Source organism: Mycteria americana, chromosome 3 (genome assembly GCF_035582795.1).
Source record: "Mycteria americana isolate JAX WOST 10 ecotype Jacksonville Zoo and Gardens chromosome 3, USCA_MyAme_1.0, whole genome shotgun sequence".
Lineage (NCBI taxonomy): Eukaryota > Metazoa > Chordata > Aves > Ciconiiformes > Ciconiidae > Mycteria > Mycteria americana.
In genome coordinates, this window is record NC_134367.1 from 66,642,181 (window position 1) to 66,658,592 (window position 16,412).

At 37.1% G+C, this 16,412-nt stretch overlaps 1 protein-coding gene across 11 annotated transcripts in view; it reads right to left on the reverse strand.

Moving 5' to 3' along the window:
* REPS1 (RALBP1 associated Eps domain containing 1) overlaps positions 1-16,412 on the reverse strand; it is a 69,063-nt gene that overhangs the window by 41,230 nt on the left and 11,421 nt on the right. For all 11 annotated transcript variants that reach the window (XM_075498843.1, XM_075498839.1, XM_075498842.1 and 8 more), the window contains exons 2-3: positions 10,268-10,391; positions 5,680-5,876 (exon numbers count right to left, since the gene is read on the reverse strand). In XM_075498843.1, coding sequence (XP_075354958.1) covers positions 5,680-5,876; positions 10,268-10,391 — 321 coding nt within the window. The remainder of the gene's footprint in view (positions 1-5,679; positions 5,877-10,267; positions 10,392-16,412) is intronic.

A 16,412-nucleotide genomic window follows, 5' to 3' on the forward strand; every position in this document is an offset into this window, starting at 1 on the left:
ACATAAAAATGTTAAAATAGTTAAATCAAACTGCTGAGAACATTCTTACCAACAACTAATCAAAAAATAAGGCTATAGCCAACAGGCAAAAATTAAGCAATCCTCAATTTAAAAAAAAAATCACATCAAAAAAGTTTTAAAAAAGCATGATTTTTGTCAAACTGGAATTACAAAACCAAGACACTATGAAGGACTCAGAACTTGGACTTTTTTGGACTGACAAGCAGTTACTAAAAATAGCATGTTCATTAAAAAAGGTGATATAATATATGGCTCTAAAAGAAGAACCTTAGTGAAGATAAGCCAAACAAACCGGTGTAAGGCAACACAATACTGTGCTAAAGCAACTCTGGAGGGATCTCAATCTCAAAAGAGCATTGCAAGCACACATGAGTCAAATGAGATTATAAACCTTTTCCTGGATCTCACACCTCAGGCCAGAAGAAAGCCTCCTAAGGAGAATTCCAGAGTCAATGAAGCCAGACATGGCCAGAAGGGTAGCTCTAGGAGTGTTGTGATCCAGGTCCTGATACCACACAGCCTGCATAAGAGTCAGGGAACAGATCCATCATGAAGCAAGATTATGCTAGAGGTGGTAATTTGCATTGCAGAACCCATGTTTTTGTAATCAACTAGCATTCATACTGAAGAATAAAATAGTCCAAAGTTCAATGTGAGCTTCTCCACATGCAGTACTACACATTTTTAGAGAGGGGGGGTGTGGTTCAGCCAATTACAAACTTGTTAGTCCAACCTCAACAGTCTGAAAGGTTTCAGACTGGGTTTTGAAGAAAATAATAATTAAAAACAGAGACAAACGGAAAAAGGAATCAATCACAGCATGGGAAATTTTACTTAAGTTGGCTGATACTATTTTAGTGATTTTCTAGACAAAGGAACTGCACTACATTTAACCTGAATCTCAGCATACTTCAGTAGGGTGCCACACAAGATAATTCCAGCAATGTCAAGACTAATACAAGAACGTAAGGTGCAAAAGAACTGGCTACAGAAGGAGCAAAGCTGGACTGTATTAGAATGGGAACTATGGGATTGAAGGGAAGTTTCTAATAATGCTCCTGAATGACTGATTTGGGGAATGACCTAGTTTGATACTTCAGGTAACTGCTTATGCACACTAAGTAGCGTGCTGATGAATTCTGACAACAAATGTAAGGAGGCATCAGACAGATGGATTCCTTTCAGGACATAGGTAACAGTAAACTATCAAGTTTTAAATATAAAATACAGTTTGTTGCATAGCGGAAATGAATAGCAAAGTGCATAATGAGAATCAATCAGCTCAAAACAGAAGACTGGATGCACAGGTCAATTATCAGACCACTACAACATGTCAATTATGACAGATTTGCTTTATTCACAGCTGCTAAGGTATATGAGGTGAGATATCAAGCAGAAGTAGGGAAGTACCCTACAAAATAGTATTAATACTGGTGAGATCTTATTTGGAACAAGAAATACGAATCTATTAGAATATTTTGAATAAGAACAAATTCAAATTGGATCAAAGGCAGAGAAGGATTATGAGGATTACTGGTAACTACCTTATGACATGAAACAGACTATGGATTGTTTTGTCAAGCAAAACAAAGCCAAGGGGGAATACAATGGTTTTCTAGTAGATACTGGTGGTGTTCTGCAGCAAATACTAAGGACAAAGCTGCTAAAAGAACAGGTATTACCTGATCTAAGTAAAGTTAAGTGGGTATTCCCATGAATATTCCACTATATTCCTACCAAGGAATAGTTTTCCCCAATATGGCCAGTGTGGATACAAGGTTGTGATTTCAAGAGAGAACCCTGATTATTTTTTTAAAACTCATTATCTAATACAATTTCTCAAGATAATAGAGGGTTAGACTCAATGACACAAGAGATCTTTTCCAGCTCTGTGCTCTTAAACAATTTATTTAATACCAAATATATTTTACCTGGAATTACCTGTTTAATCTAAAGAACAGAAGCAAACAGAAATGGACTGCTGGCAAAACCTTAAAAGAAAGTCACACAACTTCTCACGTAGTTAAAAAAAGTTGAAGTGACCAAATTTTGACTGCTACAGATGCCAAATTTGAGCCTTCCCTCCTAAGGCTGCACTGGGGTGGCAATAAATCAATATAATCTGGAGTGCCAGTATTATGCTTAATGCAGACATAGGTAGATGAGTACTTTTTATTTTCACCTGGATATATAGCAAGGTTCAGCCTATGAGCATTTGCCACTTACATGTTTTTCAGGTGTTAGAGCCTCAACATCTACTGAAGCTAGCTGCCCTCCTTTTCTGGAAAAGGTGGCAAGCCAGGTGGAAGTATCCTAAAGCAGTACCTGATGAACACCTGGATCACACTTAAAGACACTGGACGAAAATATTTGCTTTTCGGCTTTAACAACAAACCACAAAACATCCACAGGCAATATCTAACAGACTGTTACTGAGAACATTTAGTCACTTGTAAGCTACTTTCAGAAGATACAAAATACTTCCTAATCTCAACATTGCTGCTTCTTCTAAAAAACTGCTTTCAGTAAATTTGTTTTATTCTTTTAAAAGAAAAAAAAAAGGGCCAAAAAAGCTTCCATCTACAATGACAGCTCCTAATTCTACTAGGAGGATTTCTTTTAAAAAAAGCACAAAAACTCAACAGAATCTAGATTCTCAAGATTGGCCTAAATTAACCTTTTTAGTAGCACAGCTGCTACTACTAAGGCATACAGATATGTATGTATGTTAACCACAGTGTATATATGTCAACGAAAGTGCTTGTATAGATGTCAAATCGTCAGAAGTTTTCAAATCTACTTAGCCTCTATTATTTAGGAAGAAGAAATGCCAGCAGAAAAAAAAAATTCCCCCAATGTTTTATCTCCACTAGGATGTGCAGTCAACATGCTGTCTAGTGAGTAAAGGCATCTTTCATCATTTGGCTTGACTCCTAGAATCAGTTCTGCATCTTCCATGACAGCTGGGCATTGACTTCAGTCATCTTCTATTAACACTAACAATATTGAAAAGATATAAACTTCTGGCCAGTGCTATATTTACATAATACTTAGCCATTATAAACTAAAAATGCCACCACAAAAATGGCTAGAGATATAAAAAGGATGTTACTGAACTTAGCTCACGCTTACTTTAAAAGATGACCTCATTTATAGCTACTCTTTGGAAGCACAACCCGATTGCCATTTCCTGACGCCCTGCCTCTGAGCGAAGCTCCTTGAAGGGAACTGCCAAAATAATGCATTGATAAAGAAATAGTTTTAGCTAGGACATTTCAGTAGACAATACTCCAAGTTAAATTCTTTTACATAAATTATTTGTAATTATAAGATGTTAACCTATGCATGACAAATCTCACCAATATGGAAAGCTGCACATGAATGAAGCCAGTTTTTAAACATGAAGATTAAGATACCTTATGATTTCATACAAATATTTCAGCCAGAGTATTTTACGAAATGAAGTGCCAGGCATATTATCAAAGCCAGTAAACAGTTTAAGGAAAAAAAAAGGCAAAAAAACCCCACAAACTCACTAATGGAGTATCTAACAGCTACATGACAAGCTCTAAGAGTGAAATATCCAAGCTTAACTTTGACACTTAAATTCCTCCAGAAAGAACAGAGTTCCCTAGGAAAATGACATGCTGTAATTTACTTCTCAGTCTTCAGCTCTTCTCATCCTTATCACTGAAAGAGGTGGCATATAATGAGGATTCACAGTCTGAACCTCTTTCTAGATTTTATAAATCTGAGCGGTATCTCCAGGTGAAGACAACTGGATCAGCAATTTCTACAAAAACATGGCTAAAAGCTGCATCCATCTTTTGGAAAATAACCCAATTAGAGTATTTATGTGGTTAAGCGAGAAACCTGTGTTCAAGCCCTTTTCTCAGCCTAAGGGGATTCAAATTCTCAGCTTGTTTCTAACACGGTGTCCGAATCAATAAATACTAGACTGGGACAAGAAGGCTGCTTGAACGGATTCATTGTACAGTCAGAAATGTAGAATCAGCCACAGAAAATTCAGTTTTACAATAGGGTGTAAAATCAGACAATACTTCCCTGATGTTCTAGACCATGAATACAGCTTAAAACTGCTGGACTCAATGCTGTGTTGTCTGTTACACTTGCTCCAAGCCTGTTTTCTGGGCCAGATCTCTCAAGGGACTTATACACAGAGTTTCTTTATTCTGACGATCCCATACAGGCTTGTGTGAAAGAGATACACCAAGCTGCTTCTATCAGCCAAGATGAAGAAATGAAATTTGGATGCTTATTCATCTTTGTGAATATGTGGCTTCTTTATCCATAACTTGCAGACTTCAAACACCAGATTTTTTTTTTGTTATTTTAAAGTTACACCAGTACAGATTTCTGTATCAAATTACAGCTGTTCACTAAATAAACTCAACCCCACGTTGGAAGCATACAAAACTATTTCAACCAAGCTAAAACCCCATCATCAGATCAAGGAGATCTGTGACTGCTGATTTCTTCATCAAGCACTTGGGAGCGCTCTCAAACTCATCTACCCAAAACTAGACAACGACAAGCTATGTTCAGATCTCCTGCTATCCCTCCTTTCATTACAGTCCTCATCTCCAGTTTGAGAGAAAGGAAGTGGCAGCCAAACACCGATTATGGACAGCCTCTGCTAATTTGCTTTTTCTTTATATTGGATCAGTTGGGGCTATTCCCAGAGAGATTAATAAATGTTTACGAGTGATTCCTTGGTTCCCAGAGAGATTACGGAATGTTTGCAAGTTCCTTGATTCTTTACAAAACAAGCCCAGGAAAGAGCACACCATGGGGAAGAAAACAGGTCATTCAACAGTTATGCACAGACATACATACGCCCAGCAAAATGCAGTATTTGCACTCAGTGATCTTGCCTGTAGAAAAGACAATCAGAAAAGATTTGCCCATGGGAAAAGTGTAAAGACTATAAAAAACAAGGAATTACGAGGAGGCACAGAGTTGTAAACCTTTACAGTTTTCATTTATTCAGATATCCTGTAGCTGAAGATGAAAGAACCAGTGAACAAAAGGAAATCAGTTTTCTCATTATTAGAACATAATAAAAAGCTATGTGAAAACTTCTGTCTTATTTCTGGTTCTCATTGTCTCTACTTAACAATTAAATAGCTGAACAATAAAACATAAGGCAGAGAAAAGTAACTGTGAGACTTTAAAAAATGTTTCTAAATAAAATATTTCAGATTTAAAGGTATTGGAGCATGTTGAAGGACTAGAAACCCAGTCTTCCATGGCATTCACTACCACTGTTCCACTGGAACAGGAACATTGGACCAAGAAGCCAATGTGAACTATCTAATAAATGAGGTGTTAACATCGTAATGATTACAACTTGATATTTGCTATCATCTCTTACACATTGATTTTCTTTTCGGTCTCAATTCTTTGTCCATTACCACCAATGTTTTAAACACAGATTATAAGACTTCATAAAAAAGTGTCTCCTACATGCAAGTATTTCAGAAGCATATGTGGTCTTGTATAATACATACCAGTATGATTTTTTTTTAAAAAAAGAAACTATATTGAAAGCAACAAAGCTTAGAAGCCCTATAAAAATGACACCTATGCAGCAAAGTAGTGGTTGAGAGTCCCATTTAACCTTTTAAGTTAATTTACCTGTTGATCAGTTGATGTACGTTGCTGAACTGTATCATGGCTCACAGAGCCTTTTTTGACTTGTATCCTGCCAGGTGGAGGAGGAATCACACCTGAATATGAAGCTGGGTTATCAGCATCTGAAGAATACAAGGCTGTGTGTCTTGATTCTTGTTCATTCTTTGACACCACGAATCTGGGAAGAGGGAGGTCCTTTACTGTTAAAAAAGAAAGCAGGCCACTTACTATACAGAAGTATGATGCTGTAGTTAAAATTTAGATTTGTAGTTAAAATTTCACATGTGCCTCAATTACTTAAACACCAAGACTGCCACTACAGTCAAGCCAACATCTGCCAGTTGGAAAAAAGCAAATACCCTTTCTGCATTATACTTGACGATTCTGCTAGCCAAGTTCTGGTTTTGGTATACAAAGAGGACTTCGCATAGCTCCATAATAGTTTTGCACTACAACTCTGCATTAAATGCAGTACAATCAGATAATCTGGATTTAGCTAATTTTTTCTTAGTTTTGCCAACATTTAATTGTTGAAGTGTGATTTTAAAAATTTATCTATCATTTCTAGCACATATATAAAATTAGAGAGTCTTCATACAGAATGGTTCATTAGCAGCACAAGTGCTAAAATACTGCAGTATATTCAACATCATCTTCTAGTGAGCTGATGTCATGTTTATATTTACAACAGATAATATAAGCTAATCTCATTGCAAAAACTGCAACTATTGCTTAAACACATGCGTACACCTTTCTACAATAGAAGCTAAATTAGCTGTTTTACTGGGATACAACTGGGAACTTTCCAGTATCACCTCACTTTGTTACAAACACCTATAAAGCAAAGTTTCTACAAAATACTAGGAGGTCCTTAGCTTTATGTACCACAGTTCATAGTCATCTGATATAAAAATGAGGCTATATGTCCTCAGTTTTTCTCTGCAGGATTTCTACCATTTTTCTGAATCCCAACCACAACTTTCTTACTGGTCCACTGTGAATAAAAATAAATTGCAAATTTGCCGTACAGCTTACTTGGAAATTATTTTTCCAACACAAAACAAATTTACAAGCATGGCTCAAATTTAATTTCTCTTGTTGACTGCTTACATCGATTACTTTTGGTATTGAAAATGAGTCAGTGGTACTGACAACTGTATTAAAATATGAGATGAAATTGCATAGAGTCAATTACTTAAAACAGTTTTATGTTTATGTTTGTTATAAACATTAAACTGATTTGTATTTGAAGAATGTAATTTGAATCCATAGTATTCAACAATTATAGACAACTTTATGTATCCATCCAGTACTAAAGAACAACGCTCCAGTAAGAATATAAATTCTTGATTTATGCCTCTGTCACTAAGCACAACTCAATGTGCCAAACAGCTTTCATCACAGGGAAGGAGCATGCAACACAGCCTCTTTGGTAAATTTGTGGTTACCCATCACGTGGAAACACTGTTAAAGCAATTCCTGATACCTTCCTCATTCCTAGATGCCCATTTTCACATTAGCATTGTACCCCATGTTGCACTAGGAAAGTTACTCATGTAGCTAAACAGTGAACTACAGCCAGCCAAAAAGCGAAAAAGTCATTGCACGCAAATGAAAATTTGTATGCTTGCAAAACAGGGGATAATACAGACCACTAGAACATCAACTGACACAGGGGAAGTCTATGCAATTGGTTGCTCCAACATGAGGCTTTGGCGTGAGATATCTAGCACTATTTCACAAACTAATAGAGAGGGCTCAGAAGGAACACAAAATACTCTATTGTCTTCTTTAAAAACAAGACTAGGTAAATATAGGTTTGTTTTGCTGTACTAAGTTTCTACATGGCCAATTGAAATCTGCCATTTTTACCTCTCTCCTTTCTGTCTTTTCCCCATAAGAGCAGAAAAAACTCATTTTAACACTACGACATTTGTTACCATTCAGAAATCCCCCAATTATAAATGCAGTAGCTGTTATGAATGGATTACATCTTGATATTGAATAAATTAGAAAGTTCTCTGTATTTTAATGCCCACATCCTTGTTAACATTTTCTTCTACCAAAACCTGTATTCCATACTTAGAAAATAAACATTACTTTGAAATAGACACTGCTTATTAATTTCTCAATTTTTAGCTTCCTGGAAGGAACATTTTCTGAGACAGCAAAGGAACAACAGATTTAGAGGCTTATAGTATAACAACTAAAGCCAGTATTTTTACTACACTGCACATCTGAGTAATCAAAGTAATCAAAAAAGCACTTAGTTAACTAAGAATCAACTGGATGACACTTGTGTTAGACTGACTTAGTAGTCAAAATTTGACTGTAGTCTCCACTCAGCAACTCACATAAAGCAACCTTCCTGTCTACTTGAGACACACAGCAAATCAAAGAGCAAAAGAAACAAGGAGGGGAGAGAAAATACCAAGATAAAAGAGTGAATAACATTAAGACAATCATTGAATAAAACATGCATAGAATGCAGAGCTAAAAAGTAGATGTCCTAAAATATAAGCTTTAACTAATTTTAAATGTTTTACTTTGAAGAGAGAAAGAGTATACGGTTTAGTTTGGGATGGCTCTAACAGTTCCTCTTCAAGACCTCTTGGAGATGGACTGTGGGCAGAACCCAGCTGGCCAGGCTGCTGAACCCCAGTTTTCAAAGGAAGGTAACCCAAGCTCAGAATCATTTTATGAGTCTTCAGCCTGCTGTATTTTAGCTGTTTAGTAGCTGCTACAACAACACTTGAATCATCCTAGGAGCAGGAACTTCATAGACAGGACTGGAACCACTGCAACCAAGGCAACAGACAACCAAAGCTAAAAACAGTCAGGGTAAAAATAAATGTTCTGTCAATTGTACTTGTTGTATTTAGTAGGTTTGGAACCAGTTACAGAAAATTATTCCTAGAAGTCCAGAAACCATTACAAGTATTTCTAGTATTGTCATGAATCAAGGAAATGTATTCCATTATAAAAGTTCCAATGGCTGCTAATTTTATAGCAACATATTTTATATTTTGGAATTAATTCTGTACCTTCATTTCAATTCCTTCCTTCAAATTTCTTCCCTTTTTTTTTAAATAGAAAAGCTCCTTCCAGTTAAGGTAACTTGCATTAAAATAAAACCAAGCATATAAAAACCCTGGAAAAACCTACATACACAGATTTTAGCCTTTGCCTTCTTCAATGGGCATTTGATGAGAAATCCTACAATTGTTATCATCAGGTCCCAGTTCTATTGGATATTAAGAGTCGAAGGTCCCTTTTCCAACTTTCTGATTCTAGGGCATTCTGCTACAACTTGCTGAAGGTTTAGATTTGGGAACACTCATCAGAAAAACTAGGGAAATTGTTTATAAACATAGGGTGGTTTATGAGCAGAAAAGAACTTGAATACTAGCAAAATGTTGACTGACTATGCACTTTTCCAAAAAGCTACAAAACCCCCATGAAAGCAGTATATGCTGTTTGTACGAGCCTACAATAAACATAACTGTAAAAGTATACATGATGATTCTTTTCTTTTTTTATAGCCCTGTCAAATACTTCAGTTCTATCAGATTGTTTTTAACATAGTCTCCTTAACTACTCTGTTTAATCTATATCCTTTAGACACAAAAAAACTCCCAAGCTTTCTTTTAATTACTAGCTTTAATTACCACTTCTTTTAATTAATTTAATAAATTAATTGGAACATGTATCCTACAGACATAAAATCTACCAGGGAAGTCACCTTAATGCAAAGCTGTGCTCCAAAGATATCTCTAAGTTTTGAGTTGTGTACTATGCTGCAAAGGGCTACGGTGGCTTAAAACTCACTACTTCATCTTTGTAAGTCTCTTAATTTCACAGAGCAACGTCAACATGGATCCACTTATGTCACTCAGAAGGCTACAGTAGAGCCTCCTATCAAAGCTGCTTCTGCTGTTCTGAACCATCTTCCTAGAGTGAGTCTTTCTCCTGTTCCTATTTCACTACCCACATTGCAGCTGACCTTTGAAAAGCAGGGTAACAGGTGTTTTGGCTGACACTTCAAATATCTTTAAGGTTTTTCACTAGAAAAAAATCTTAAACCACTAATCTTCGTATTTGCGCTAAGAAGTGAGAAAAACTGTGAAGCCAAGTGCGAAGGAATGTGACTTTAGAAAAGATGACCTTTCATTTGTTGCAATCAAGGCTTCATTAACTCAGCAACTACAAAAGCCTGCAAATGTTGCATTCTTCTCTTCCTTCCAATTCACATTAGTCCTATTAGTACTTTATTCAGAGGATAGAGCACACAAGTTCTCACATTAGTAATCTATAGAATGAACTTGTACCTACACAATAGTCAGTAGTAGTCGTTCATTTACCCCATGATGAACACAATACTTATTCTTACTTATAGTAAGGCATTTCACCTCATATTTATTGCATAATAAGAATACACTCCCTCACAGTCTCTCTGCAATTTTTTTTTAAGTTAGCAACATGTATAAAAAGACATATCACACTAATTTACAAGGCTACTGTACAAGAATCCATGAGCCAAGTACAATAATTCTGCTTGGCGACTAAATTTCCCCCCAGTCCTATGATTTACCTGTATTTAAGCTTTCCACTCTTAGAGGGAGACCAGATTGGGCCACAGCAACAAGTTTCAAAGCAATGTAAAATTGACTTCTTCCAAAATAGCCAAGTCTTGTTGCACCACAGAGCTCCATAATCTGAAACAAAACACATTGTCAAAACACTTGTACAAACTTAAAACACGAACTGCTCTACAGAGGCAGTTTCAAACATTTAAGAGTAGCATGCCTTGCATTAAATGCTCTTAACTTCCTTTATACAATCTCTAAATATTATGTGACATGACTCAGAGTATGTGATTCCTCACAACCAGCAAAAGCACCAAGTCTAAAACTTAAGTTTTTCCCAATCATCCACCTTTTCTTTCACCTAGGCTTTAGAAGTTCTACAGAGTTGATGTGAGATAGAGTAAGAGAGAGTATTTGGGGTCATATTCCTTAAAAAAAAAAGAAACCAAACACACCCCCCACCCCAAAAAAACCCCTAGCTATTCCATTAACAGCTATATTGTCTCTCTGTCTGTCTGGTAACTGTGACAGAAAAGGAATAGCATTCAACATTTTTAGTATTATATCATCAGATGTAATCCAGAAACACAAAATAAAGATTTTCAAATAATTCTCAGACAAAATTGAACAGTGTGCTCCTGATCAAGTTAGAGAAATCATCTGCCACCAAGTTTCTCCCAGAAGAATTTCAATAATGAGGTTAGAATTTATAAAAAGTGAAAAAGCTAGACAATTGCAAATAATACCTTCCAGCCTTTTCTGATATAGGCTTGCTATAGTTCAACTTTTAAAACCTCTAACTTGAAACCTCTAAAGCATTAATTCAGAACACAAAGAAGTATCCACACATATGAGTGGATTTCAGCATTGAAGGAGAATACAGAACTTCAGGTTGATGCCACAGATGTTGTTTCTTTTAAGAAATAGAACAAAGAATTGGTGTTATTTTATTCCCTTTTCTTCCCCTGGTCTTCTATAGAACAGAAAGTTGGGTTTGTCTTTTGTTACGAATTTTGAGAAATTTTGGTTCCTCCAGACAGCAGCTTTGTATTCAAACATACTGACTGCACACCCCTCCACATTGAAGACCTGCAAACTTGCTGAGGGTGCAGTCCTGCTTGTGCCAGGTCACTGATAAGATACTAAGCATGACAAGTCCTAAATCAGACTCTCCAAGCTCAATGATCCAGACTGTCTTTTTATCTACCTAGCAGTCTCATCTAGACTGTAATGTTCCAAATGAGACAAAGATGCTCTTGGACACCATGGTGAAAGCCTTGTTGCAGTCAAAGTACAGGACATCACTGCTTTTCTCTCCTCAACCACAGTTAAAGTCTTTCCATCACAGCAGACAACCTGGTTGACAAGTACCCTTGGTAAATCCATGCTTGCTAACCCTAATTACTGTTTTCACCTTCATATGCCTAGAAAAGGCTTCCAAGCAGACTTGCTCCACAATTTCTCAGGGACCAAAGTGCAGCTGACCAGCCTGCAGTTCCCCAAATCAGCCTTCCTGCCCTTCCTGAAGATGGCTCCAACATGTCTTTCTCCAGTCATTGAGGCCCACCCCTGATCTCCACAACTATTCAAAGAAAGCCGACTTGCAATGACATTAGCTAGCTCTCTCAGCACCTTCAGAAGCATCCCATCTAATCCCATGAACTTGGTATTTCTCAACAGATCCATCAACTTTCTTGTACTACTACTCGCTTCTCTCCTCCCTCAATCCCATCTCCAGGCTCAAAGACCCATGAGACCTTGTCTGTGAAGATCAATGCAGAGAAGGCACTGAGAATCTGAGCCTCATCTACATCCATGGGCACTAATTTCTCTCCTCACCCTTCCCACCAGAGCTCAGTCATAAATTTGCTGTTTGGCAAATCTGGTCTCTTGACATATCTGCTCATTTTCCTAACTACTGGGATGGACTGTTACTGGGCTTAGAGAAAGCTGTCCTGAAAGATTTCCCAGCTTTCAGAGGACAGAGTTCTGAAGGGCAGAGGAGCCCTGCTTGAAGGCATGTTCCAACTGAAAGAGTCAACTACATTTCACATAGCAGCAGCTGAACCACATGATCACGAGGAGTTAGCCTGTATGCTTCAGCACTGCTGAAACAGGAAATAGACTTTGGTAACTCCATACAATCAAACGGATGGGTTTGTTAACTACATCTGAGCTAGATATGGCTCAACAAAAAGCTGCTTGGCTATTTCCTTACCATGCACCAGGATTCTAGGACATCATGAAAACAAGCTGTTGTAAAACCTGTCACAGGAAGTTGTGGGAAGTTGACAAACACTTAGTCCCAAAGAAGTCCCAAGAGGATCAGTAGGTCTAGGGCTGTGCACGCAGCTCAAATCCTGCTGGACAGAAGCTAGCTGCATTACATCACTTGGCTATGTCTGCATTACACTTCCCACATTGTCCTACAGTACTTGTGTTATTTGTATTTTCCCATTATAGTATTTCTGCAGCATGATGTCTGGACAGAAGTCAGGGCATCTTCTAAAGCTCATTAACTAAAAGAAAATAATTCAGTACAGTTGAATACAATAGTTTCAATAGGTTGGTTGGACTACAAAAAGTGCCACAAGGAAAGAAGTGAGTCTAAATTGACATGTGACAATTCAAACAATTAAAACTTCGAGGCATCAACACCCAAAATAAATTGCCTGTACCCAACCTAATGCCAAAAATAAGTACACTAAGGTTAAATAACTGGCAGAACTAAAGCAGCGGGGATTCAAGAGACAGCTAGCAATCAAAGCCAGTGCGACAGCAAGAGCAATTCCTTTTTTTAAAGCACTGTATCCTGGAAGACTGATGAACATCCATGTACTTGACTACACCTAACACAGAAAAAGCTTGTGGATCCAGTGGCCTAGCATTGACAAATGAATAACTAAGCAGACTCTGGAAAAGCTTCTTACAAAAGGAAGCAATGACACAGGCATTTGGAGCCTATGGAATCATTAGGCAGTAATGGCTTTGGGCAATTTCGAAGCCAGTGCTGGACTAGAAATTATCTTGTTTGGAGCTAGTCAGTACTGCCAGATTGAAAAACACTTCAGTTAGAAACTGAATTAATAATTAAGCTAAGTATTAGAAAGGAAAGACAAGCATTGATTCAAAGTAAATAGATATAAATGTAGAAAATACACCAGATGTAAGTATCAAGAAAAGAAAAAAGCTAAGGATACAAAAAAACCCCATACCACACCAACAAAAAAAGAATGCCCTTATGCTGCTGAACAAGTAGCTGCCAAATCCACCCACAGCTAGCTAAAGGAGTCCTTTACTTTAAACACAGAACATAACCCAATCAGAAACATGACTGCAGGTTGAGTAAAATCACTAAATGCAAACAACTAGTGGAGACTCCTCTGCTGACTGACAGCATACTTGAACATACTCAAAACAGCGTACCTATAATCTCCTTGAAGGAGGATTTAAACATTCAACAGGTAATAAGCTATACTGATGGGGGGGGGAGACACGGGGACAAGAATAAAAAAAATAACCAAGGGATTGGTTCTCTGAGATTTATGTTTAGCCCTTTCATCTTCTTAGGAAGAGAGAGGATAAGGAATTTCCTTAAACTCTTAAAGCAATGCAGAGCCATCTTCAAGACAAAATGTTCCATGACTGTTTTCATCTCCTTAGAAATGAAGATCCTGAGGTCACACTACTGCAATTAACCCAATTAAGGCCAACAACTCTGTGAAGCTCCAGAATTGCTGGAAGCTGTTGATACAAAAGAAAAAACCTCAGTGCAGTAGCTGTAAATTATGAAATTGCACACTCAGTCATCATACTGCAAAGAAGTAACAGCAGCAGCAACAATATCAGGAGTTGGCACAGATCAGACATGCATAGGTAGGAGTATGTTGACAAATGGCACCATTTCAAAGACGTATCTTCTAGAACTCTTACAGGTTTTAAATAAGAGGTCCTTGAACTTGGAAAGGTTTGTGAACCAAAACAACTTAAGACTTGAGAACCTTTAAAAATTCCAGGTGAAGTGGAACCAATCACATCTCTATCAAATGTTGTGAAACACACTTTCCAGAACTCAGAAAACCTCTCTGGGAGAGTCTTTCAGAGTATCACAGTCCCCCTGCGCCCAGGTTCTTCTACAAGGCAAATCAAGCCCATTACCTGTAAACATTATTCATGCAAAAGTACAACAGTATTTAAGCAGGGATGACTTCAATGGTAAAACAATAAATGAAGCAACATGCATGCCACCTACATAGTAAAGAAAAATATTTAATCTACTTGGAGAGAGTTACTAAAGTACCTCCTGTTCCATACCAGAGGGTGGTAAGAGGGAAGACTTTAAAGCAACTTTTGAAGGCTGGAAGTTACAACACACATCACGTATGCTGACAGGAGTGGGGAGTGAACAAACTCAAAGGAGGACCTTTTGTATCACCTCATCTGAACTAGGACATTAACACAAGTCTAGCCATTTAAAAAAAAAAATCACGTATTGATACAAAGCAAGAAAGAAGAACTGGTATTCAGAATATATGTTTTGGTCCTGATTTTATTAACACATTCTTAATTTGAGGTATTCTAGTAGTCCTACTGTGACTTGGCAGGAATTTTCATGTTTGTATTGTTGGTGTAAGACTTTTTTTTTTAAATTAATAAACACAAAGAAACCCTATGTAGAATCACAGAAGAGTTGAGCTTGGAAAGGTCTTCTGGAGATCATCCACCCCACTCCCCCTGCTCAAAGCAGGCTCAGCTACAGCAGGTTGCTTAGGACCGTGCCCAGTTGGATTTTGAGTATATCCAAGGAGGGAGACTCTACAACCTCTCTGAGCAACCTCTTCCAGTGTTCAATCACCCTTACAGTAAGAAAGTCTTCTCTTATGTTTAAATGAAATAATCACCAGGAACAATATCATATAAACCATGGACCAGAGGTGCAAAACAAGTTGTCGCGTTCATTTTACAATATTTCATACAAACTTGAGTTAAACCAGGCCATACAAATATACTTGTGTTTCAGTATTTAGTACATGATTGAGTTTTACTGTGCATATTGACAATAACCTTTTAATGAAAAGCAAGCAATACATTAAAAAAAAAGCTAATGGTTTACTTCAGATAAAAAAAACCCTAAAAAATTAAAAATAATAACCTGCATTCAGTTTTAGGTTATTTAATACAAATGTAACTATGATTACAGATTGATTTTGATTCACAGTTTAAAATGAAAAACATTATCATATCAACAATGTTATTTCCATATCCTTTATACAGCAATTCATTGATGAGAATTCTAAATCTCTTCGCAACCTTAAACAGATATGACAGGATGTTTTCCAAATTAAAAGTTTATTGGAATACAGCCTCAAATTGGTTATTAGAATATGCTGTCCTACAAAGGTACTCTGCTGAAGTCATGTAATCCACTCACCTCAGCTACAACAAAAATTAACCACATCTCTACAGTGTAATGTAATCTGGTGATGTATAAGGGAAGTTGAAAAAAAAAAACCAAACCATTTCCTAACCATTGCTGTTGTAGCAGAAAAAACCCTGACCATCACTACATACCGAAGACCTATGAAAATCTCCTTTGTGCTTTTTTCTAGATTGAAGACATTTCTTACCTCACAATTTGTTACCTTCCAATCTTGTTACTCTGCAACCACTGTTCAATAAATCAACTCCTGTCACTTCATTTATCTCAATCTGTCTCACTAATTGCAGACCACAGCCTGACACAGTTTTCTAACTACAGTCTCTCACCTACCATCAACTGGACAAAGCAACACTGATTAGTTATTCATCAAGAATTTTTAACTCTTCTTCAGAAAAATCTCACTTGACAGGTAGCCTTTTCATATGCAACAGTTGTTGACAGCACTGCATAGCAGGAGCAAGACAGAGAACTGACAAAGATCCTTCTTTTGATGAGTTATTTTTAACCAAGTCAAGTCTCTGACCTAGTTCTCTGCAAGGCTCCACAAACCTTGGCACATGGTGGCACACACACAAAAACAACCCTGGAGACAGGACAAAAAGAAATGCCACTAAAAGAAACAGTCCAAGTATTGCTCTGAATTCTGTTTCAGCACTATTAGCAGTATATAACAAACATTTAACAGTCTTAAACCTATCCAAAGATCATTT